The sequence below is a fragment of the Cyberlindnera jadinii genome, assembly GCF_001661405.1.
Source record: "Cyberlindnera jadinii NRRL Y-1542 unplaced genomic scaffold CYBJAscaffold_13, whole genome shotgun sequence".
Taxonomy (NCBI): Eukaryota; Fungi; Ascomycota; class Saccharomycetes; order Phaffomycetales; family Wickerhamomycetaceae; genus Williopsis; species Williopsis jadinii.
This window is the reverse complement of record NW_017963664.1, coordinates 21736-43807: the sequence shown is the minus strand read 5'-3', so window position 1 is coordinate 43807 and position 22072 is coordinate 21736. Positions and strand designations below refer to the sequence as shown.

Here is a 22072-nt window from a genome sequence, read left to right as displayed (position 1 = left end):
CGAATAATTTACACTTGGAAATCGACTCTGTTGGAATACTCCGAGGGAAGGAATTGTTGTTTTTGCTTAAGGTTGAGTGTATATTTCCCAGCTAACCACCACCACGACTACCGCCCCCTTTGAAGGAGAGGAAGCGCTTTGTTTACAATTCGGGGAAACTATCACGATGTCAACACCAAAGATCAAAGAGGAGCCGGCTGCTACAGAACCAGCAGCACACAGTAACGATGCACAGGATCAGGACGTTGAGATGACAGATGCCGCTGAGCAGGGCGTCTCGACACCGGTGACTGAGGAAGAGCACACACACCGTGAAGATGAGGAAGGAGAAGCAGAGAAGTCGCCAGAGATTGATTATGTTGCCGAGTCGAAGAAGATTGAGGAGAAGGCAAAGATGTACCTTGCTCGCCAGACCAAGCCTGTGATCATTCCAGCGTTTGCTGCCTGGTTCTCCATCGATGATATCCATGAGATTGAAAAGAGATCTCTTCCAGAGTTCTTCAACAACAACTCGAGGTTCAAGACGGATAAGATCTACAAGGACATCAGAAACTTTATGATAAACACGTTCAGACTTAACCCTGTGGAGTATCTCACAGTCACAGCGGCAAGAAGAAACATTGCTGCTGACGTTGCATCGATAATTCGTATACATGCCTTCTTGGAGCAATGGGGGTTGATAAACTATCAAATTGATCCAAAGACCAAGCCTTCTCTTGTTGGTCCACAGTACACTGGCCATTTCCAAATAATACTCGATACTCCGGATGGACTGAAGCCCTTTATCCCACAAGGAGCAAAGATCGTGAAGCACGAACAATCTCCAGAGACTGACTACACAGATGAGGTTAAGACTGCGGTGATCACTGAAGAATCTATTGCCAAGGATCCTTTGAATTTGACGTTGAGAAAAAACACCTTTGACTCTACACACGATGCGTTGTCGTTTGGCAATGGTGATAGAGCTACAAGTGTACAGAACAAATCGTTTACATGTAGCGTTACAGGGAATGATTCCACGGATGTTAGATATCACAATTTGAAAACCAAAGGTTATATATCAGCCCGTGCTTTTAAAGAGGGCCATTTCGGCTCAAATTTCACAAGTGCTGATTTTGTTAGATTGGAGAAGCTCAGTAAGAACAACATTGCTTCTAAATGGACAGATCAGGAGACATTGTTACTCTTAGAAGGTATTGAAATGTTTGAAGACAACTGGGATAAGATTTCTGCTCATGTTGGTTCAAAGACTAAAGAACAGTGTATTACAAAGTTCATTCAATTGCCTATCGAAGACAAATATCTGGTGAGATCCATCGCACATGTTAAGAAACAAGACACAACAACAAAATCTACTACAGACTCTACGAATGAGTCTGTTATCAAGACGATAAAATTCTTGATCAAAAATCTGGACGGTGACCTGGCTTCAAGGGATTTCTTAGAGAACGATGAGGACTTCCAGAAGGCTGTTAAGCTTACTGTGGGATCCTTGGTTGGTGGTGCACAGGCTGAACAACAGAATTTGAAGCAGGAATCTACAGATTTGTTGAAGAACCTTGTTGACCTGGAGATCTCCAAGATTGAACACAAGCTGAGTAAGATTTCACTCTTGGAGAAGCAATTGAATCAAGAAAAGGCAGAATTGGCGCAACAGCGTAAGGATGTTGTGCTTGATAGATTGGCATTGAAGAAGCAGGCCGTGGATGTGCGTAATAAGTTGGCACAAGCAGCTGCAGCGGAGAACCCAGAAGTTGGCAGCCAGCTAGCAGAAGAAGCGGTTGCTATTGCTAGCAAAGCACCAAGAGTTTCTGTCATTGCTACAAAACCAATCGAAGAAACCATCGATGAGGACTCAAAGGATAAAGAAGCAGTGGAGAAGGCAGAAGAGGTTGTCCCTGTGAGTCAATCATCGCCAGAGGAGTTCCAGTACTGGAAGCTATGAGTCAACGTTGTAACTATATAAATGCCGTTAAAATAAAGAAGAAAAAAACAATGTATTGTATTGATTGATGATGAACATTGTAGATATGAAACGGAGGTGTTTTTCCCTTTTTTTTTGGCTGGGCCAGCAAATCACCGGAGATGAAGTTTCGAGTACTGAACCCATTATTCAATCTTTATGAATCCACGTGCACTTTAGGACATTCGAGGATGAAGCTTAACGTACTTATAACCCTTGGTCTCTCGTTAGGAGCCTTTGCCCATGCGCCAAAGGCAGCATTGAGACAGGTGCACAGCGAAGAGAAGGAGGTTTCCGTTGTTGAGCCTCTGTACTACTCTAACGGAGACTTGAACTTACAGGTCCTTGATTCAAGACTTCAAGAGTGTGCTGTTGTAAAGGATATCAACGAACAACTGGCGTTGGAACATGATGAGGAAGAAGGAGAGTCGATGATTTCATATCTCTTTTCAAAGCTGTTCCCCTTTGAGAACCCAGCCTATAACGCTTTGCTGGCCACTACGTACATCTCCGGTCCACCAAATCTGATTCTAGGGTTCATTCCGGCTTCCATTGACCCCTCCAAGCTGTCTCTACTGATCAGCTTTGCCATTGGTGGGTTGCTTGGTGACGTGTTCCTTCATTTGCTACCACAGACCTTTGTTGGCGAGCCTGTTGACCATTCGAAGGCGTCTTTTGTCCTTGTTGATGAGAAGAGAAACACCATCCTCGGGCTGTTCATCTTTGTTGGCTTTTTCGTCTTCTTCATCATCGACAAGTCATTGAGAATCCTGGAGCACGAGCAAGGCCACGAGTCTACGCATTCCCACTCCCACGCCGCTGCTCCTTCCGATGAAGAGGTTAGAAGACATAAGAAGACCGACGATGACCAACCGGTCATTGCCAATCCAAACGCCAGCGTGAAGACAAGTGCCTACCTGAACCTGATCTCGGACTTCACACACAACATCACCGATGGCCTTGCCATTGCGGCCTCCTTCTACATCTCCAAGTCCGTGGGCTCCACCACGTGTCTTGCTGTGTTCTTCCATGAGATCCCTCATGAGGTTGGTGATTTTGCCCTCCTGATCCAAGGTGGGTTCACCAAATGGCAGGCCATGAACTCCCAGTTCCTCACTGCTGTCGGGGCCTACGTCGGTACATTCTTGGGCATCTTCATCCAGACCTATGGACTCTCGTCTACAGAGGTTGTTGAGTTTGGTAACGTCTCCCCAGGCCTGTTCGGCACAACAGTCACCACGGGCGATCTAACACTGCCATTCACTGCTGGTGGCTTCCTCTACATCGCCACTGTCGGCGTCATACCTGAGATCCTCGAGCTACAGACCAACAACACGAGACTTGGGGAGTTCTCCAAGGGTCTTTGCCAGTTGTTCTTCATCCTTGTTGGTATCTCCCTGATGTTCCTGATCTCATGGCTGGAGTAGGAGGGTTCTTTCTGTAGCGTAGAGTACTGAATACAAGCAGCAGCGACAAGGTAGCCACGTCTGAATACAAGCAGCAGCGACAAGTTAACCACGTATGTATACAACGACCAAGTACAAGTTAGCCACGTCTGTATACAACGACCAAGTACAAGTTAGCCACGTATATCTACAACCACCAAGTACAACCTAGCCACGTATATCTACAACGACCAAGTACAACCTAACCACGTATACCCACCTCCACCACCTACAAGCTAGCCACGTATATCCTCGACCACAAGCGACAAGTTAGCCACGTCTGGCTACAACGACCAACTACAAGTTAGCCATGTCTGGCTACAACGACCAAGTACAACCTAGCCACGTATACCCACCTCCACCGTCCATCACAGTAAAACCATCGCATCACAGACCGATGGTTACGAAGCCCTGGCGCACAGGCCACCGCTTGCTTACGTAACCATTAGGGGGGAGGCTCTCCTCCTCCTTCCGCAAAAAGGGCGAGGATGCTTCCTTTTTCCTCTGCCTTGCCCCTTCAAAAGAGCTGCCTAAACCCATAAAACACACCAGAGAAGGGGGTTTAATTGCGATTGACATTGACATCAACAGCTCCAATTGGACGATCCCTGTACGGCACCTCACAGCTATATATCCAGGCACTTCACACACACTTTCTAGGTACTCTTTCCGGCCGCTTGCACGCTGCATCAGATGACTCTACCAAAGGAATACGTCAATGAGCTCAACGAGCTGAACAAGGAGGTGCAACGCCAGGCTCCAAAGGACGTGTTGCAGTTCTGCGCCAACTATTTCCAGAAGAGACTGGAGGAGCAACGCCAGCTGGCGTGGGCACAAGCTCCCAAGTTGAAGTCTCAAGGAATTGACCTTTTCCCGCAGAGCACAGGGTCTGAGAGCACCCCCGTGGAGAAGGAGGCTCCGTTGCTGTTCAATCAGCCTTTCACTGATAACGACCCGCACGCGAGGGATGAGGGCGAGGCACCAAGTGATATCTTCAAGTCTGACTTCAACGTTGGAAGCTCACACAGTGGGCGCGCTGCCGCCACGGTGGATCCACGCGCCGCCGTGGAGCAGCCATTCAGAAGAAGCTCCATTGCAGCACCACAAGGCGTGAACTTGCCATTGGCTTTCAACGCCAACAGACGTACAAGTGTCAGTGCAGAGACCTTGAACCCACATGGGATCAAGGATGACTGGCATGCTCCTGTGATCCCGAAATCAGCAGATCAGTTGCAAAGATTGAGCAACTCTGTTGTTAAGAACTTTCTGTTTGGTTCGCTGGACGAGGACTCGTTGAAGACTGTGATTGGTGCGCTGAAAGAGGTGAAACTGCCTGCTGGCTCTGAGGTCATCAAGCAAGGCGATGAAGGTGACTTCTTCTACGTTGTTGAGTCCGGTGAAGTTAGCTTTTACGTGAATGGCATCAAGGTGAGCTCATCTGGCCCAGGTTCCAGTTTTGGTGAATTGGCACTCATGTATAACTCCCCAAGAGCTGCCACTGCGCTGGCAGAGACAGACTTGGTACTCTGGGCCCTGGATAGACTCACCTTTAGACGAATCCTGTTGGCCAAAACCTCCAGAAAGAGACAACTCTACGAGAGCTTCCTGAAGGAGGTTCCTGTGCTATCACGTCTGTCGTCATATGAACGCTCCAAGCTGGCAGATGCGTTGGAGACGGAAACCTACCAACCGGGAAATGCCGTTATCAAAGAAGGTGAGGTTGGTGAGAACTTCTATCTCATTGAAAGTGGTGAGGCCAATGTTCTTAAGGAAGGAGAAGGTGTTGTGAGCCATTTGAAGAGAGGTGACTACTTTGGTGAGGTTGCTCTGTTGAACGATCTTCCAAGACAGGCAAGTATCGTTGCCACTACGGAATTGAAGGTTGCTACGTTGGATAAGAAGGGCTTCCAAAGATTGTTGGGACCTGCTGTTGAGGTTTTGAAACGCCAGGATCCAACAAAGCATTAGAATATCAATGAATTCCATACATTGCAACGTTACAAGAAAGAAAAACCACACACTTTTTACAACACAGGTTCCACACTCCCAGTGAGCATACAGGGAAAAGACACTGCATCCGTATGTAGTCAACTTTTTTGTTCTCATCATTTAATTGTTTACGAGTTTTGATGTTATTACCTCTTTTTACTCAGAGTGATTCTCTGTAGCTTATGTAGTGTGTGTAGTATAATGTATAATAGTTAATAAATATGGTTGATCTATGATCTAACGTTCCATTCGAGCCAGCACTCATCGAATATTGGTCTAGAGGTATAACTATCTGCCATACTCATCATTTCGACATCAGTCAGAGATGCTTTCGACCCGTGGACGTTGCCCATCATTGGTGGTTTCTCTGTGAGGTTCTTACACCACTGTGGGCTAATCTTGGATTGGAATCTCCAATACAATTGAGCAATGCAGAGCTTCATCTCAGTCATAGCAAGGTGCATCCCCAGGCACATCCTATTCCCCTGGCCAAAGGTGAACAATGAGGATTTCATTAGCTGAAGTCTCTGTTTAAAGGACTCATCAGTCTCATCACCCTGCTTCAACCATCTCTCAGGGATGAAGCTTTCAGGACGTGCAAAGACAGTTGGGTCAGTATGAAGAGACCATGGCTGGACAGAGACAGTGGTGCCCTTTGGAATGGTGAATTTAGCACCGTTGACATCAACGACAAACTCCTTTACAACGCTACGTGGTTCACTGCCTGGGATAGCTGCATGCAAACGAGTAGTTTCCAGGATCACCGCTTCCACGTATGGAAGCTTATCAACAACATCCAATGGCAAATAACCTAATGGTGTCTCACCAAAGTTCTGAACCATCTCGTCATACAACTTTTGTTGTATGTATTGATTCATAGGTCTGGATAGTTCCCAGGTGCAATAAGTCAACGACGCACCTGTGGTTTCATGGCCGGCAGCGACGTGATCAAACACTTCTGATCCAATAGCCCACTTGGTGACACCGTTCACGTACAAGGTTCTCACAAGAGAAGGTTCGCCAGTATCACCATTTTGCACCAAATCCTCGTATGCCTCGAGGAACTTCGACTTGGCCCAGTCACGGCATTGACCAGAGAGTGTTGCCGTTTTCTTATCAGCAGCCCAGGACCACAGGGAAGGCAACAGTGTGGTATAGAACCACATCGAAGAAGAAGCTCTGAACGCTTCAATGATCTTTCTCTGTTTCAAGTCTAGGAGCAGATTGGTGGTGAACTTTGACCCGAGTTCGTAATACGTAACAACGTCCATGGCCAAAGAGTTGAACATCTGATAGACATCCATTGGCGCATCGACAGACGAGGCAACAAAGCTGAGGAGGTTTTGAACCTTTGTGTTGATGTGGGCCTGTGAGTCATGAGCGAACACCGATGACTTTGTATACAGTTTAGCCATCATTCTCTTTCTCTTGAGATGGCGGTCGGTGTCGATGATGGAGAAGGCGTTCAGCTCACCAAAGTTCGTGAACTGGGAGTAGAACGAGGTCTTTGGCATGTTCTGCTTGACGTAGATCTGTTTCATGTAGTCGACAGAGGCCAGCGACACCTCGTTAGGCCCGATCTGAATGACAGGGCCAAACTCCCTGTGCCATTGATTCAGCTTTTCATTGCGGCTTTCGATACGCTGGTCGTTCAGCACAAAGATCGAGGAGATCTTATAGAGGAAGGGACCTGGCAAAGCGGACAGCGGGTTCAAGACGAATGGATAAATCACCAGATAGAACGAGGCGATGATCGTCAACGCCGTCACGAGCGACGTCAGTGGATGTAATGAGACATAATCCCACAGCGTAAGTACAACTCCGTTCATGGCGCAAGTTTGAGGGCTCTTTACAGTCAGCTGTGTAAGATTAGTGGGAAAGCACAAGGGTGAGGAATAATTATCGGCTCACTTTTTCCCCCTGGTCCCTTTTTATATCCAAAACGTATGTTTCCAACATCATCGCTATCACTTCACATTAGCAGTCCGCTAAAGTAAAGCGGAATTCACATCCACATTATTGGGTAGAAATTCCGGGGGGACCATCTCCAAATTCCCAGCGCGTGCGTCGCGTTGACCTTCCATACGTTGCATACGGCGTGCATACTATCGCCGGCTAAACTCCGAGCGATCGTGTGTTATGAAAATTAAAATCAATTGAAACTATACGACTTTGGTTACTGCTTCAACGCTTCACTAACAACGCCTGCGATCTTGATGGCCTTCTCCTCCTCATAGCGCAGACAGTGAATCTGTGCACATACAGGCATGCCCTTGAACAGGTCATAGTCCCACAGGTGCTTGTTATCTTCATCGTCTGCGTTCAAAGCGGTGTAATCTGCGGCAACGTTGTCCTCCTCGGATACGCTTGTCACTGGCATGATGACGCTTGTGTAGTCGAGGTAGTTTGCTGGGTAGGTGTATGAGCAGTGGTATGGTTTGTACTTTCCAGCAGGGTAGGAGGTTGTCTCCCACGCTGCGGAGATGAAGCAGTCCATTGTTCTGCCGCTAGGCCCTGTTTTAGACAGCCATGCCTTGTCGTAGGCTTGTTGTGTCTCGTACTTGGTCTTGCCTTGTTCCCAGTGCTCCGTCACGCCAATCTCCTCCAGATCATCAGAGAACCCCAGTAGCTGTGGAATGATTGGCTCACCGGTCTTAGCAACTTCCCTCTTTGTCTCGCCGTAGCCGTCAGCGACAAAGATCTTTCCCAGGTTGTCCTTCAACGTTTGAACCGGGATAGGATGTTCCCACTCGATAACCTCATGGCCCGCAGCTTTCAGCTTGTCCACGATGAGCTGTAATCCACGCTGCACAGGTGGGTGTGGTGTGATGTACCCGTTGTTCTTCATGATACCGACCGTCAGTCTCTCCGGGAGCTGGACTTGTCTCCATTCGATAGGTGGACATTTTGGATCTTTCAACCAAGGTTTGGAGTCGATAATCAACTTGACAAAGAATTCCAAGTCCTCCAAGTTCTGAGCAGAGGGCCCAATCACAGATGGCACAATTGGCTGATTTGCGTAGGAGTTCATCACTTTACAGTATGGTAATCTTCCAGTGCAACCTCTAATGGCATACAGGCCTTGGAAAGTCGCAGGGACTCTGATAGAGCCACCGATATCTGTGGATAGCCCAATGAGCGCACCACGACATCCAATCAGTGAAGATTCACCACCGGACGAGCCGCCAGATGAGAGTTTGTTGTTGAACGCGTTCACCGTTTGGCCATACAAGTTTGAGTATGTATCAACAGCCATCATGGCCATTGGAACGGTGGTCTTGACGTAGAAAACGGCGCCCGCATCGTACAAGATCTCTGCAATGACTGAAGTGTCCTCTTTGGTCTTTGGCTTGAATGCCAAAGAGACATAACCGATTGACGAGTCCAACCCTTCCAGGTTGATCTGATCCTTGAGAGAAATTGGCAGTCCATGCAATGGGCCTTTCAGCTCACCAGTGGCTTGGTAATACTCATCCAGCTCCTTTGCCCGGGCCAGCGCCCTGTCGAAGAAGATCTCTGCACAGCAGTTGATCAGCTGGTGAGCCAAGGCAGCCCTATGACAGAATGCCTTCGTGATCTCGTATGAGCTCAGTTTCTTATCCTTGATGTCCTTCTGCAGTTGTAACAGGGACTTGTGGACGATTTCAGTCTCATCCTTTGGTAACACTTTGTTCAGGTACTCGTAAGCGTTACTGGCATCCTCCGGAGTCTCCTCCAGAAGCCATTCCTTGGGGATCTGAGAGCGGACATAGTCCCTCTTCTTCTGTGCAGTCTCTTGCCACGATGCCATTGTTGCTCCACAGCTACGCGCCATTGAGTACTCTCAAGCTTAGCGCTACTGTCAAGAAGCAGGGCCCTGGGCCCTGTTTATATACATACGGTGGTCCAGCACTTGTCACTGATGTTCCCCTCCCCCATGGCATGTACGTACACCGTGTTAATTCCCCTAATCCATGCTCCTTATCAACAGACAAACACACCCAATTTGCTCCAATCAAAGCCATCCCTAACCTTGAACATGAAGGGTGAAACTTGCAGCGTGCAGCATTGTTACACGGGTCATCCACCCAGTGCAACCAGCAGAACAAAGCGGGAATTGGTGCCAGTTGACGATTTCGCCGGACTGCACTCACATTTATGCGACCGTTGTGCGGTTATCACTATCACTATCTCACTATCACTGCCCTCTCTAGGGGAGCATGGGCCATATTGATCACATCGCCGGCGAGACGCAACGAGGGCTGTTGCCGTTGTTGCCCGACACATAAAACGGGACGGGCGTGTGGTGGGGGTGCCTGGTGGGCGGAGGGCGGCGGTAGCACGTCGCTAAGTTTTAAAGGGGAGGCGCCACTGGAACCCGTTGGGACTATAGGTGGTGTCAGTTGGCACGGTAACAGGGACTTTAACTGAGATGTTTACCGGTATAGTTGAGCACATTGGGGAGGTTGAGCTCTTCACGAAGCAGGACGATGGCAATTACACGCTGACCATTGTGAAGGCGTCGCCTGTGCTGGGCGATGCCCACATCGGTGATTCGATTGCGGTGAACGGTACGTGTCTCACGGTGACGTGGTTTGATGGTGATAGTTTCACCGTGGGGTTGATACCTGAGACTCTTAGACGCACCAACCTGGGCTCCCTGACAAAGGGCACCAAGGTCAACCTGGAGAGGGCTGTGGGCGGCGATGTTAGGTTTGGAGGCCATTACGTCCAAGGTCACGTCGATACTGTGTGTACCATTGTGGGCGCACAAGCTGAGGAGAATGCAATCAACTACTCGTTTGAGCTGAGGGACAAGGAGTACATCGATTACATTGTGGAGAAGGGGTTTATCTGCCTGGATGGCACTAGTCTGACAGTGACGTTTGTCGATTACGACAAGTCGCAGTTTGGAATCAGCATGATTAAACATACACAGGAGAACGTTGTGATGCCTTTGAAGCATCTCGGCGACGCCGTCAACGTCGAAGTGGACGTGATGGGGAAGCTGATCAAGAAGCAGGTTGGTCTCTACATGGAGCGCGAGGTGTCTGGTAAGTTGGAGCAGATGATCAATTCCATTGTTGACAAGAAACTTGGCTCTCTCAAGCAATAATTCGCCATCCATACGCACGTTCTCCTCCTCCGCAGTTCGAAAAGAAACATCTTCAAAGCTGTGATACGTAGTGTTGATACTCGTCATAGTCGCACCCAACCTTGACGCCTTCGTACCGGATGACTTCAACGTCATCCAAGTCGTAGTCATATCTGTAGCCACTCTTGCGGATACAGTGCTCCACAGTCTCCTCTTTGGTCCATCCTTGCTCCACTGCAACGTCTGGTAGGAATGTTGCACCGTAAGAGCGCCCTCCACGGCTCAGCTTGACACGAATCCCGTGCTTCCCCAAGGTCCAATCCATCGCATCAGCGGCCTTTGTGAAGTTTCTCAGCACAGTGATATTCACAGACAGCAACGGCAGCTCCTTCTCTGTAATTGGTCTGAATCTCGTATCCTCAAACGCTGAGATCAGTGCGTACTCACGGATGCCCCTTGTCAGTGGAATATCAGAGAAGGTTCCAATACAGCCTCTTAGCTGCTTCACCCCGTGTTCCCTCTTATTCCATGTAACAAACAACGGCGAGGACTCCTGGGTTTCAAGCTTCACTTGCGCCTGTGAGCCTCTCAGCTCAGAGACAAGCGAGTCAAAAGCATAGTAAGCGTATTCCTTGGACATGTGTGTGTAGTTTTAAACCGCTCTGTATAGCAAGTGGTGATGAAGAAGGGCTGTTTAAAGGGAAGCTGTGCTGTACTGAGTGTGTATTTTTTTTGTGTCAAAGGGGGGTTTTAGTGCGTGCGGTGGGGCTAATGAAGGCTACAGCGGTTCCATATTGGCGGTTATAAAGAGGTCAGCGGTGATCGGATTGAAATGATATAATCATAATGGAGTACTTAGATGATCCTAGAGACCACATAGACTCGTGTGTTTGAGTTGTTTGGGGTGTGATCACCACGATTGGCCACTAATCATCACGATTTGCGACTAATCATCACGATTGGCGACTAATCATCACGATTGGCGACTAATCACCTCGACTGGCGACTAATCACCACGATTGGCGACTAATCACCCCGATTGGCGACCAATCAGTGCTGTAGTAGTTGCATCCTCAAACAAGTTATGTCCGGTGGTCCAGTAATACTCGAGAAGCGCAACACGCTCTTCATTGTCTTGAAACCCGGTGTAATCCATCACCTGATAGCCAGAGGTGTAAGTCAGCATGTAGTACTTTGCCATTGTCAAGTTGGAGGTGTCTCCCGGAGCCATGGCGACGGTGTTTTCGCCCTTAGTACAGTCGGTCTGGAACCCCAAGTGGTTCCAGGTGGTGCCGCTTTTGACCCACGTAGGCATTTCAACGGCTTGCACAGACTCCACAGGAGCAAACTGCTGGAAACAGAATCCATTGTGGAAGACCTCGGCCACTCTCACGGCCAAGGGGATCTTTTCGACGTTGGTGTCCAATGATGCGAGGACGTTAGCGACGAGGACTGACAACAGAATGACGAGACTCATGGGATGCTTTACACGGTTGATGTTGAGTAGGAGGTTGGAAGGAAACACTGCTCGCTAGCCTTTATATACTGCCCAATTAAGCTTCATATACAGCTCAACCAGAAATGCCCCAATTGACCTTCCCCATGCGCTTTCGTTGTGCAGCATTGATCACTGGTTGTCAAGCAGCACTGAGAGAGCTTAAAGCCCTCAGTGAACACAGGCAGCCCACGGCGAGCCAATACGTATAAATGACAGCCAGAAACAACAGTACACGACAAGCTCACGAGCTCATAACGCACTGTCAATGATTACGGAGAGACCTGCCCGCCCTTCGCATTGTTCAGCTCGGCTTATCTCAACCATCAATGTATGCGGTTCCTGCGTGATGAGGGAAGTCTCAACATTTTTCCCCGGTGTCGACCGAGACGGAGTTTTTTTTTCATCGCTTCTCTTTAGCCTGTTCACTCCATTGGAACAGCATTGAAAAGAAGGTGCTGTTGTTCACATTGGATGGTTTTTGGATGGTAGCGATGATGAAGTTCACTTTGCTGCTTGCCCTGGGATCACTGGTGAGTGCTGGGTTCTACGATAAGTCCCCTGTGATGGAGCTAGACGCAACCAACTTTGATTCTGTTGTGCTTACAAATGACACGTCGATAGTGGAGTTTTACGCTCCATGGTGTGGACATTGCCGTAACTTACAGCCTGAGTATGTTAAAACCGGTAAGCATCTCCAGGACATTGCTGTTGTTGGTGCTGTGGACTGTGATAAGGCTAAGAATAAACCTCTCTGTTCCAAGTACAGGGTTGAAGGATTCCCAACATTGGTTGTTTTCAGACCACCAAAGGTTAACTTGGACAAGGCAAATGATAAGAAGTACATACATGCGACGGAGGTGTATCTTGGACCAAGAAAGGCCAAAGCAATGGTGGAATTTGTTACGAACCGGATGAAGAACTATACAAAGAGATTTGCGACGCTGACCAAGCTCTTCGAATGGGCACAGGTGGACTCAGGAAGAGTCAAGTGCGTTGTTCTCACACAGAAGGATAGACTAACTCCATTCCTGAAGAGCTTGGCCGTTGATTTCCTCGGTGCTGTGGATTTCAGCTATCTGCCTCTGAACAAGAACAAGGAGGAGGTGTACGAAGTATTCGAGATCGACCCGGACCATGAAAAGGCCGTCCTTGCAGTTTACCACGATGGTAAATGGACAAAGCACACTGGAGATATGTCAAAATCGAGCATCACCGAGTTCATCTCGCAATACGCTGACGTGGAGTCCATCGTTGAGCACAGAGAATACAAGAGAGCCATCTTGAAGGGTGAGAAGCCAAAGAAAAAAGGTGGCAAGAAGCAAAGAAAGCACAAACAAGCCCGTGATGAGCTATGATCAGACTCAATGGCTATATATAACCACACATAACTACACATAGTATGAGCACTACCATTAATAGATAATCGTGTATGAAATCCCCATCAACGTAGCTCTTGAGGTGGTGTCTGGATGTTGTGGGATTTTTCCCACTTTCCGCTTTCGTCGCAAAACGGTGAAGTTTTCAACACTTTTCCCAGTGCTCAATGAATGGAAACCACAACACCTCAATCTATTTGAAATAAGCCATGATCACCAAGTACTTCACCAAAGTTGTCATCAGATTCAATCCACTCGGTAAAGAAGGTGTGTAGTGCTTGTCCTCTATCTCTTGGAACTGGAATACTAACCCCTTGGAACAGGAAAGGCATCACGTCTCTTCCTCAGCTCGATCCCTCCTTCATTAAGAGGTGCTTGCGTCATCGACCATAAGGTCATCACAGACAACAAGACGAAGCCTATGCTTTCGGTGACTTTTAAGGATAAGCAGACCTTGGATGCTGATCCATCAACGATGACATTTGGCGAGATTAGTGCCATTATGGATAGACACTCCAGAGCACTACAGATCAAGGACAGCATCCAAGCATGATTCTGGGGAGCTTGTCAGAGGAATCTGGGCACTTGTCATGCTACCGGAGGGTTTGTTTCGCTATATGTATATATAATATCTGTAAATAAAAGGTTTGTTATTGGTTTCATGGTGAGAGAGCATAGAGATGTTGTAAAGACCAAAGTACATACTGAGTAGTCATACCTGATTATCTCACCAACTACAATGGCAGGCTAAATGTACTTCTCTCAGACTACCGAAGCACAGCTCCATGTGAGCGAAACCACCGTTTATGACATTTTATGCCTACGAGGGCTCCCATCCGTTGACTTCCTCGCAGGTGCTGCCCAGAACGATGAGCTCTGGGCTGTAACAACAGAAAAATTTATAGCCAGAAGAGATGGTATCTTTCTTGTGCGATTGTCCTAATATTGGAGTAGAAAAGCAGGTGAATCATGGCAAAGAAACATTTGGCGCCCCAGTTTTCTGATGATGAAGATGACGTCTCTGGGTACTTGGAAATGTCTGAACAAAGCAGTGACGACGAGCTTGAGACCCTCAGCTTTGGTGCGTTGAAGAGCGCACAGGCTGAACTGGAGAAGGAAGAGAAACAGAAGAAGAATAAGAAGAAGGCGAAATCAAAGGAGCAGAACAGTAAAAGGGAGAGTGTTCACATGTCTAGAGATGCTAGAAGACAACCTACAAAGTCCAGTAATAGAGAATATGACAGTGAAAGCGATGAATTTGAGAATGACGGGTTCAGTGATATGTCTGACGGCATGTTTGATGAAGAAGACGATGATGATGACTCCAGTAATGTGGGTAACAAGAAGAAGAAGAAGAAGAGTAAACACGCTCCCACGGAGACATCATCGAAGAGGAGAGTTTCTAAGATAAGACAGATTCCAGGACTTGAGAATCGCAAGAACGAGACATCACTCTACAGAGACATCAGATTCGATGCTGCCTTTGGTAAAGCTGATCTTAACAGAGTACGTAAGGATTACAAGTTCTTGGATGACTACAGACAACAGGAGGTTTCTGAGATTACGAAGATGCTGAAGGACCCAAAGATGCGTAATAAGCTGAGTCAAAGGGAGATTGAGGATTTGGAGTACCAATCCAAGTCATTAAGGTCGAGGCTAGACACTCTCAAGAATAGGGACTTGGAACAAGAGGTTGTGAAGAAGTATAAAGAAGAGAGAGGTATCAAGGGCAACTTCTTCCTCAAGAAGAGTGATAAGAGAAAGATTGTTCAAAAGCACAAGTTCGATAACATGAAGGCCAGTCAAAGAGAGAAAGTGGTGGAGAGAAAGAGAAAGAGAAGATTGGGTAAAGAGTTCAAACAGTTGGAATTCAACAGACCTAGAGATTGAGTATTATATAATATGAATACTTGTGTATAATATCACTGATGCATATGTTCAATATTAGAAAAGAAGATGGAAAACAAGCATTGTGGAATGTAGTAACGAGATGTAAGAGAATAACCGCAAAGGAGGTTTGTATATAGGTGTCTATCTCTTATCCATGGCGAATAACAGCGTCATCAAGCGAGCTTACTTCTCCTCTGACTTCTCACCGTCGTTCTTGGCTTCCTCCTCTGGCTTCTCTTGAGGTTGTTCATGAGAAGACCAGTCCTGATAAGAGCCGACGTAGTTTCCTAGTTTCTTGTATCCGAACATTTGGGCCAGATCTGCTGCTGCTGTGGATCTAACACCGGCAAGGCAGTAAAAGATCAACTCTTTATCCTTTGAAGGCTTCTTGAACTTGAATGCCTCCTCAAACTCTTCAGGCGAGAGGTCCAATGCACCCGGAGTGGACTTGTATGGAATGTTAATGGCTCCTGGAATGGATCCTGCTTGGTATTCAGCCGGCTCTCTGACATCTACGATGATCTTGTCCTCTTGCGGGTGCTCGGTCAAATCCTTGATCTGTTGATAGTCATAAACCTTTGGTGGCTCCTCCTGGCTGATGGTTGGGCGGTGTGGCTCCTCAGCCTTTGTGGAGTTGAATCTCACCCCAATACTCGCAACCCTTGATGAGCCGCTCTTCACCACATGGGCGGAGGTGGTGGTAAACAAGGCATTGCGCACCACAGAGGATGAAGCACAGGCAAGACGAGAGGCCAGTGCAAGACGTGGAGTGGCCCTTAAGAGAGCTCTAGCGGAGTGTGACATTGCAGCAGATGGGCAGAAGTATCACGGAAGCAGGCACAATTGGGGAACAACGCTAGTACAGGCTCCGCTCGTTAGCATCAACTAACGTTTGTTGTAGATTTGTTTTGCCATTTCCCGTTGCGAACTGCCACCGCTAAACCCAAAGGGGAAAGTTTCCAAAGTGAAGTTCTGCTACAAGCCGTTGACTACCCAATCGGGAAACATAAACACGCCTCGCTTAGGTATACATGCCTTTCCTTTGCAATTCCCGCTTCGGGAAGTCTACAACGATCACCCAATAGGATCTTCGGATTTTCCTCCTCTTTTTTCAATAAGGCCATTTTGGCTAACCGGCTCGAACACACACAGTTTCCACGGTGTTTTCGCCTACAGATGGGCAGCACCGGTGGGCCGTAAGCTACGTAGCGCGTGTTGAATCTGTAGAAAATTCCCCTTCTTCCCTCTTCAGTTTTACACAGTTTCAACTGCCTTTTCAGATCTACATAACAAGACAAAACAATGTACGCCACTCCAGTTAGAGCCTTCTCCAAGTCCGCCGTCAGAATGAACGCTGCCGGTAACACCCCAGCCTCCAAGTGGTTCGGTGCCTTTGGTGGTGTCGCTGTTCTCCTTGGTATCTTTGCCTTTGGTTTCGACAAGTTGGGCTTGCAAGACAACATCAAGCACAGTTTCAACAAGACCGGTATCAACACCAAGAAGGACGAGTAAGCCGAGTGCTCCCGTGTCCTGTGCTAATACGATGCTGCATTGATTCAATTCAAAGGTGATGTGTGTTGTGCCCTGAGGTGCCCTTTTGGCAGTTCCATACTGAAAGGGGAGTTTTTCTATATACAGATGTACCTATATAAGGAAAAGGAAACCCACAAAAAAATTGTTTTGATATTCACTATATTTATATTCTTATAAACTCTACACAAGGACCAATGTAGCTGGCAAGATGATGCATGTATGATGTGTTTATTCGATGTTCCAGAAGCATGGGGTTTGCTTTATTTCTGGTAGACCGACGTCGTGCCACCCGATGAGCCCACCAAATAGCTTACCTAACTTGATTTTTTTGGCGGGGGGGGGGAGAGAAATGGACTGATTTCTAGATGGTTCGAGATACGAAGATCATCAGATACTGGATTAGGCAGATTAAGAAGCCACACACGTCACAGTGCTCTTTGGAATGTATTGAGTATATGCCAGAAATCATCCGATTGTGCCTCTCCCACTATGTGACATTCATGGCCCACGCTCGCTGCTACTGGTTTCGCTCATAGACCTTGCATTCCCTTGATCACCTCACTATGCTGCTCCTTCTCCTGCTTCAACTGCGACAGTGAACCAAGCGTTCTCAGATCGCCGATAATGTCACTGGTCTTGTCAAAGTACACTTGCTGCAATAAGTTTCTCAATTTACTCTCAACGTCCTCCACAAGCGAACCAATGTTGACGATGTGTCCATACAAATCACCCTTTTCAACCTCACCAATCTTTTCATTTTGTCTGATCAAGTTACCGCTCAGCTTGACACGGTTCTCCTTGGACACTTTGGTGAGGTCAAGGATGATCGTAGATGTAGCCTTGTACAGGTACTTTGTGGAGCTCTTCTTTTCAACTTCCAACACGTGGATACTGTCCCAAAGACCTTGGTTATCCTCTGTGGATTTCTTGAAGAGCGCAACACCGGCAAATCCGCTCTCAACAGAGTCGTCTTGATCCCACAGATAAACACTGGAGATACCTCCTTCGTAGTACAGATCTCTATAGATGTCAACGGCATCGTTCAGCTTCACCTCCAATTCTCTAAGCGCTGCAGAGGGATACGGAGAGTCATCATCGTCCAACTGAGGGTAGTACTTGTTGGACCACGGGGATCTGAAAGAGTCCAAGTCTCGGTTGTAATCACAAGTCAGGAAAGGCTTGCCGTTGGTAGGGTCCTTTGCAATGCTCAATGGCACGTCAACTGTGGAGAGTAAGTCCTCCGCAAGATCTGGGTTCAAATGGATGATCTTCTCCAAGTTCTCCGTGATGTTCTGGGGGTTCAATCTTCTCAGCAAATCAAGGGCAGCGTCGTACGACTTGTGCACCAATTGTCAGTAGAAGCATCGACCAAACCAATTGGCAATACACTCACCATCTTCGGTACCAATTTCACAAACCAAAAACACAGCAGTAAATTCTAAACGAGATGAATCCTTCTTTTAAAGGAGAATAACGAGATGGTATTCGGGAACGAAATTTGGTGTGTGCGTGTGTGTGTGTGCGCGCGGGTGGAAAGATTCGTTCCTCTTCTCCCTTCCACCAAAATGCTCGTTGCGACTCCACGTTCTTCAGTCAGTAACAAACAACACTGAGCAACCGCCCACCTAACAAGAAACCATGGTTGACATCGCTTCATTTGGCAGCTGGATCCCGCAATTGCCAGGTATCTTACCAAAATGGCTGCTGTTCATCTCAGTTGTGTCCATATTCAACTCCTTCCAGTGTTACACCTCGGGCCTGGCTCTTACTCAAAGAGTCTATGAGAACAAACCACAGGAGGTTACACCGCTCTCTGCTAGAACCTTTGGTACTTGGACGTTGATCTCGAGTGTCATCAGATTCTACGGTGCTTACTACTTGAACGTTCCCCAAGTTTATCAAATCACCTTTGCCAGTTATTCCATTGCGTTCATACACTTTGGTCTGGAGTGGTTTGTTTACAAGACCGCCAAACTTGGTAAGGGCCTTGCAGGTCCACTCGTCGTCTCCACGATGACTCTTGTCTGGATGTGGAACCAGTGGGACTACTACACTTCATTGTAAATATGTAAATAGCAGAACTATATCACGTTAAGGAAATGCAGATGAAATATGAATGAAATGCAATATGTAAAACACTGGAATCGAATGTCAAAGGATCAATTCCTTTCACTGTTTGGTGGGAAGAACCAGGTATAAACGTCATATGTGGAGCCACACAAACAAAGGATTGTCCACAGAACGGACATGGCACCGTATATACTTGCGATTACGCTGAACGTTGTCCATCCCGTTAGTTCGCCAGTGACTCTCGTGGCATGGTGCATTGTTCCCAGAGGGAACGTCATTGCCCAGAAGCCATAGTGGAACTTATGTTTGCCATACGACAAAACAGATGCAAATGCGAAGAATGTCAAGAAGAAACCAGCAGATTCCAGGAAGAGAGCTGCTAGTACACAAACCCAGTGTAATAGCTGTGCAACTTGAGCATCGTCAACCTGAGTTTCCAGCGTGTAATTGTAAAAGTTAACACCACACAGTTGAACTGCAAACGCACCTTGTCCCAGAAATCCAATTGGAATAAAAGACGTGAAGATGGCACCCTTTGCAGGGAATCTGTAAAACAAGAGCCTATACGTATAGATTGTGAGAAAGATAAAGCTCACAGTCATTGCATTTGCCCATAGTAGAAAACATAGAATTGTGGTGGAGAGTTTCAAGCTCTCTGGTAAGCTAGGGACGATGTTCCCGCCACAAGAGGCTGTCACGGTGAGAGAAACCAAGGGTAGGAGCAGAGTGACTGACAGTTCGCTTATCTTCACAGTGGACCTCTGCATGAAGAAGAAGGGTATTACCCATGCTGTATATAGGGAAGCAATGTTTGAGATCCACCACAGGACGTAGAAGAATATTGGTGCTCTGCCGTCACAGATGCTATGGAGTGCGATGACCCAGGAGGAGAACCCCATTGCGAGGCATCCCATGAATGGAGCATTTGATGGATGGAATGTAAACTCAGATCTCATATCGGGGTATCTGATAAGCGTGTTGACAAAATGCAGCATTGTCATCAAAAGGCATAGCGAACAGAACCCAAACATCACATGTCCACAGATCTTGAGCCAGTGTGACGGGTATGCAAAGTTGAGTAGGATTGTTGAGGCCATACCAGTGCCCATAATGGTGATAAACCAAGGTGCTCTAAATGGCTCTCGACATGCATCAAAGATGGTTTTTCTCTGTTGTTGTCCTTTCTCTTCTTCAAGTGACAGAATCACGGTTTCGCTACAACTATCATTCTCATCAGATGTCATGATCGTTGTTTGTAGGCTACTGTCTGCGTGTATTAGGATGAAGTGCAACGTCCCAACTGTTTTATATAACTTGAAGAGTCATCAACGACGAGTCATTGCGACCTACAGTTGATCACTGATGCCGTCATCGTGGTTTGAAAAGTCTTCTTCACGGCAATTTCGAAAGCCCATTACCCACGGGCTGTGTCTACAACAGTGATTCAAACTCCGCCATGCCATACTAAAGCGGAAAAAGAGTCGGGCTTGTACTGTGCCGTTTCTACTTTCCAAAGCCCGTCATTTGGTGTTTGGATGTGAATCATGTGATGAAACACGTGAGCGTGCACGTGATACTACGTGACTGTGCCCCCTTATCACATTTTAGTACCGGTATCAGGTGTGTTGTTTCCATTAGTGCTTGTAGTTTTAGCGTGATGACAGTAGGAAAGAGTAACACCAATGACTCAGGCAATCACACCTAATACCGACCCTTCAGTGACGAGATTCTTCTTCATCAGACATGGCCAAACAGACCACAATGTCAAGAAGATCCTTCAAGGCCATTTGAACACAGATTTGAATAGCGAAGGACACCAACAGGCTGTCAAGCTAGCAGCTGCCCTCAGGTCATTCCCTTTCGAAAGGATCTACTCATCTGATCTGAAGAGGTGCCAGGATACTGCCAATACATTGGCAAATGGTCTTGATTCTCCACAGAAAATCATCTTCACCCCGGAGCTGAGAGAGAGACACATGGGAGTAATCCAAGGAATGCACATTGATGATGCGATTGCACACGGTGAGAAACACGGTAAACACTATAGAGAGTTTGGTGAAACCACAGACGAGTTCACAAACAGACTCTCAGCTTATATCGAAACTTTGAAACAAGACACCAAGGGACTGAAGAACGTTGCCGTTGTTAGTCATGGTGGTACCATTAGAGCCGTGTTGAAGCTCTGCGGTAAAACTGAAGGTGTCGTCTACAACACGAGTGTCACCGTGATAGATTTGAAAGATGATAAATGGGACATCCGTGTTGTTAGTAACACTGACCACTTAGGCGCACAGTTGCACGTCACAGATCAAAGAGTTAGATGATAAAGGCTGCGATTGTGCAAAATTTATATACACTTGATACACATATACATGATGAGTAGGATAAAACGGGAAACATACTAAACTTACAGCTCAGCAAACCAGCTAATTACAACTAATGGATTTAGTAAGAAACGGAGTAAATACGATTAAGAGAAATCAAAACATGAAACCTTTTAATTTTGTGTTTGGATAAAGAACTTAAGCCTTCAAAGAAGAGGCTCTTCTCTTTCTAACCTCAGCTCTCTCAGCCTTACGCTCGTGCAAACGTTGAGCCAACAAGTGAGCGTACTCAGCAGCAGCATCTCTTTGGGCTTGAGCGTTTCTGATCTTCAAAGCCTTCAAGTGTCTCTTTCTTTGCAAAGTTTGTGGAGTAACCAATCTTTGGATCTTTGGAGCCTTGGTGTACTTCTTCTCACCCTTGACAACCTCTCTTCTGATGACGTATTGTCTAACATCATCCTCCTTGGTCAAACCAAAGAACTTTCTGATGTTGTTGGCTCTCTTAGGACCCAATCTCTTTGGAACTTGGGTGTCAGTCAAACCCTCAAGCTCAGCATCACCTTGCTTGACAATGACAAGGGACAAAACAGCAAGATCTTGACCGACAATGGCACCTCTGACGGACTTTCTCTTTCTCTCACCGTTTCTTCTTGGTCTGTAACAAGAGTGACCCTTAGCGAGCAACAACTTGACACGGTTTGGCAACAAGACACCTTGCTTCATTGGGAAACCTTGCTTGTCGTTACCACCAGAGATCTTGAAGACGTAACCCTTGAACTCGTCACCGACAGAGTCACCCTCGACTTCTTGACCAATTCTCTTCTCGTAGAAGACACGCAAACGGTGGTCATCATCGATGTCATAGGTCTTTTGGGACCCGTTGGCTGGGTAGGCAATGTTCAACTAGAAC

General features: G+C 47.1%; 17 protein-coding genes across 17 annotated transcripts in view; 9 read left to right on the top strand and 8 right to left on the bottom strand.

The window, feature by feature from the left end:
* Positions 1–250: 250 nt before the first annotated feature.
* CYBJADRAFT_178285 (Zip-domain-containing protein) lies at positions 251–3390 on the top strand (the record flags this gene model as incomplete). The annotated part of the gene is made up of 3 exons (XM_020216921.1): positions 251–1929; positions 2073–2232; positions 2269–3390. 3 exons carry the CDS (start codon positions 251–253, stop codon positions 3388–3390), a joined length of 2961 nt encoding a protein of 986 aa, XP_020068905.1.
* Positions 3391–3956: 566 nt separating this feature from the next.
* On the top strand, positions 3957–5562 carry BCY1 (cAMP-dependent protein kinase regulatory subunit BCY1). Its single transcript, XM_020217402.1, has one exon. The coding sequence runs from the start codon at positions 4102–4104 to the stop codon at positions 5374–5376; it is 1275 nt and encodes a 424-aa protein (XP_020068904.1). The 5' UTR covers positions 3957–4101; the 3' UTR covers positions 5377–5562.
* Positions 5547–7339, bottom strand: CYBJADRAFT_168920 (cytochrome P450). The gene has a single exon (XM_020215563.1). The coding sequence runs from the start codon at positions 7224–7226 to the stop codon at positions 5628–5630; it is 1599 nt and encodes a 532-aa protein (XP_020068903.1). The 5' UTR covers positions 7227–7339; the 3' UTR covers positions 5547–5627.
* Positions 7340–7573: 234 nt separating this feature from the next.
* On the bottom strand, positions 7574–9211 carry CYBJADRAFT_130715 (amidase; the record flags this gene model as incomplete). Its single annotated transcript, XM_020212942.1, has 1 exon — positions 7574–9211. One exon carries the CDS (start codon positions 9209–9211, stop codon positions 7574–7576), a length of 1638 nt encoding a protein of 545 aa, XP_020068902.1.
* Positions 9212–9808: 597 nt separating this feature from the next.
* RIB5 (riboflavin synthase) lies at positions 9809–10492 on the top strand (the record flags this gene model as incomplete). Its single annotated transcript, XM_020212938.1, has 1 exon — positions 9809–10492. The coding sequence occupies one exon, from the start codon at positions 9809–9811 to the stop codon at positions 10490–10492; it is 684 nt and encodes a 227-aa protein (XP_020068901.1).
* A 52-nt stretch (positions 10493–10544) lies between these two features.
* On the bottom strand, positions 10545–11111 carry CYBJADRAFT_130643 (uncharacterized protein; the record flags this gene model as incomplete). The annotated part of the gene is made up of 1 exon (XM_020212935.1): positions 10545–11111. One exon carries the CDS (start codon positions 11109–11111, stop codon positions 10545–10547), a length of 567 nt encoding a protein of 188 aa, XP_020068900.1.
* Positions 11112–11490: 379 nt separating this feature from the next.
* Positions 11491–12291, bottom strand: CYBJADRAFT_168918 (uncharacterized protein). The gene has a single exon (XM_020215562.1). It carries the CDS (start codon positions 11946–11948, stop codon positions 11502–11504), a length of 447 nt encoding a protein of 148 aa, XP_020068899.1. The 5' UTR covers positions 11949–12291; the 3' UTR covers positions 11491–11501.
* A 172-nt stretch (positions 12292–12463) lies between these two features.
* On the top strand, positions 12464–13324 carry MPD1 (protein disulfide isomerase MPD1; the record flags this gene model as incomplete). The annotated part of the gene is made up of 1 exon (XM_020212920.1): positions 12464–13324. The coding sequence occupies one exon, from the start codon at positions 12464–12466 to the stop codon at positions 13322–13324; it is 861 nt and encodes a 286-aa protein (XP_020068898.1).
* Positions 13325–13554: 230 nt separating this feature from the next.
* On the top strand, positions 13555–14010 carry MRPL44 (mitochondrial 54S ribosomal protein mL53; the record flags this gene model as incomplete). The annotated part of the gene is made up of 2 exons (XM_020213423.1): positions 13555–13612; positions 13669–14010. The coding sequence occupies 2 exons, from the start codon at positions 13555–13557 to the stop codon at positions 13896–13898; spliced, it is 288 nt and encodes a 95-aa protein (XP_020068897.1). The 3' UTR covers positions 13899–14010.
* Positions 14011–14586: 576 nt separating this feature from the next.
* On the top strand, positions 14587–15299 carry RRP36 (rRNA-processing protein RRP36). Its single transcript, XM_020215561.1, has one exon. It carries the CDS (start codon positions 14627–14629, stop codon positions 15233–15235), a length of 609 nt encoding a protein of 202 aa, XP_020068896.1. The 5' UTR covers positions 14587–14626; the 3' UTR covers positions 15236–15299.
* Positions 15156–16115, bottom strand: CYBJADRAFT_168915 (rhodanese-like domain-containing protein). The gene has a single exon (XM_020215560.1). The coding sequence runs from the start codon at positions 16037–16039 to the stop codon at positions 15419–15421; it is 621 nt and encodes a 206-aa protein (XP_020068895.1). The 5' UTR covers positions 16040–16115; the 3' UTR covers positions 15156–15418.
* A 306-nt stretch (positions 16116–16421) lies between these two features.
* Positions 16422–16841, top strand: CYBJADRAFT_168913 (uncharacterized protein; the record flags this gene model as incomplete). The annotated part of the gene is made up of 1 exon (XM_020215559.1): positions 16422–16841. A coding segment is annotated over one exon (204 nt), but the record flags the coding sequence as incomplete, so codon positions are not given.
* A 59-nt stretch (positions 16842–16900) lies between these two features.
* On the bottom strand, positions 16901–18515 carry CAP2 (F-actin-capping protein subunit beta). The gene is made up of 2 exons (XM_020213190.1): positions 18162–18515; positions 16901–18105 (listed from the first exon to the last, which is right to left on the bottom strand). The coding sequence occupies exons 1-2, from the start codon at positions 18162–18164 to the stop codon at positions 17299–17301; spliced, it is 810 nt and encodes a 269-aa protein (XP_020068893.1). The 5' UTR covers positions 18165–18515; the 3' UTR covers positions 16901–17298.
* On the top strand, positions 18407–18832 carry ERG28 (Erg28p; the record flags this gene model as incomplete). The annotated part of the gene is made up of 1 exon (XM_020212912.1): positions 18407–18832. One exon carries the CDS (start codon positions 18407–18409, stop codon positions 18830–18832), a length of 426 nt encoding a protein of 141 aa, XP_020068892.1.
* A 95-nt stretch (positions 18833–18927) lies between these two features.
* SSU1 (Ssu1p) lies at positions 18928–20082 on the bottom strand (the record flags this gene model as incomplete). Its single annotated transcript, XM_020212926.1, has 1 exon — positions 18928–20082. The coding sequence occupies one exon, from the start codon at positions 20080–20082 to the stop codon at positions 18928–18930; it is 1155 nt and encodes a 384-aa protein (XP_020068891.1).
* Positions 20083–20541: 459 nt separating this feature from the next.
* Positions 20542–21162, top strand: CYBJADRAFT_118275 (phosphoglycerate mutase; the record flags this gene model as incomplete). Its single annotated transcript, XM_020212255.2, has 1 exon — positions 20542–21162. A coding segment is annotated over one exon (621 nt), but the record flags the coding sequence as incomplete, so codon positions are not given.
* A 198-nt stretch (positions 21163–21360) lies between these two features.
* Positions 21361–22072, bottom strand: part of CYBJADRAFT_163821 (uncharacterized protein) — a gene marked incomplete at both ends in the record, with an annotated part of 2975 nt that continues 2263 nt past the window's right edge. Inside the window, one exon of the mRNA XM_020213803.1 lies at positions 21361–22065. Within this exon, the coding sequence (XP_020068889.1) occupies positions 21361–22065 (705 nt within the window). The remainder of the gene's footprint in view (positions 22066–22072) is intronic.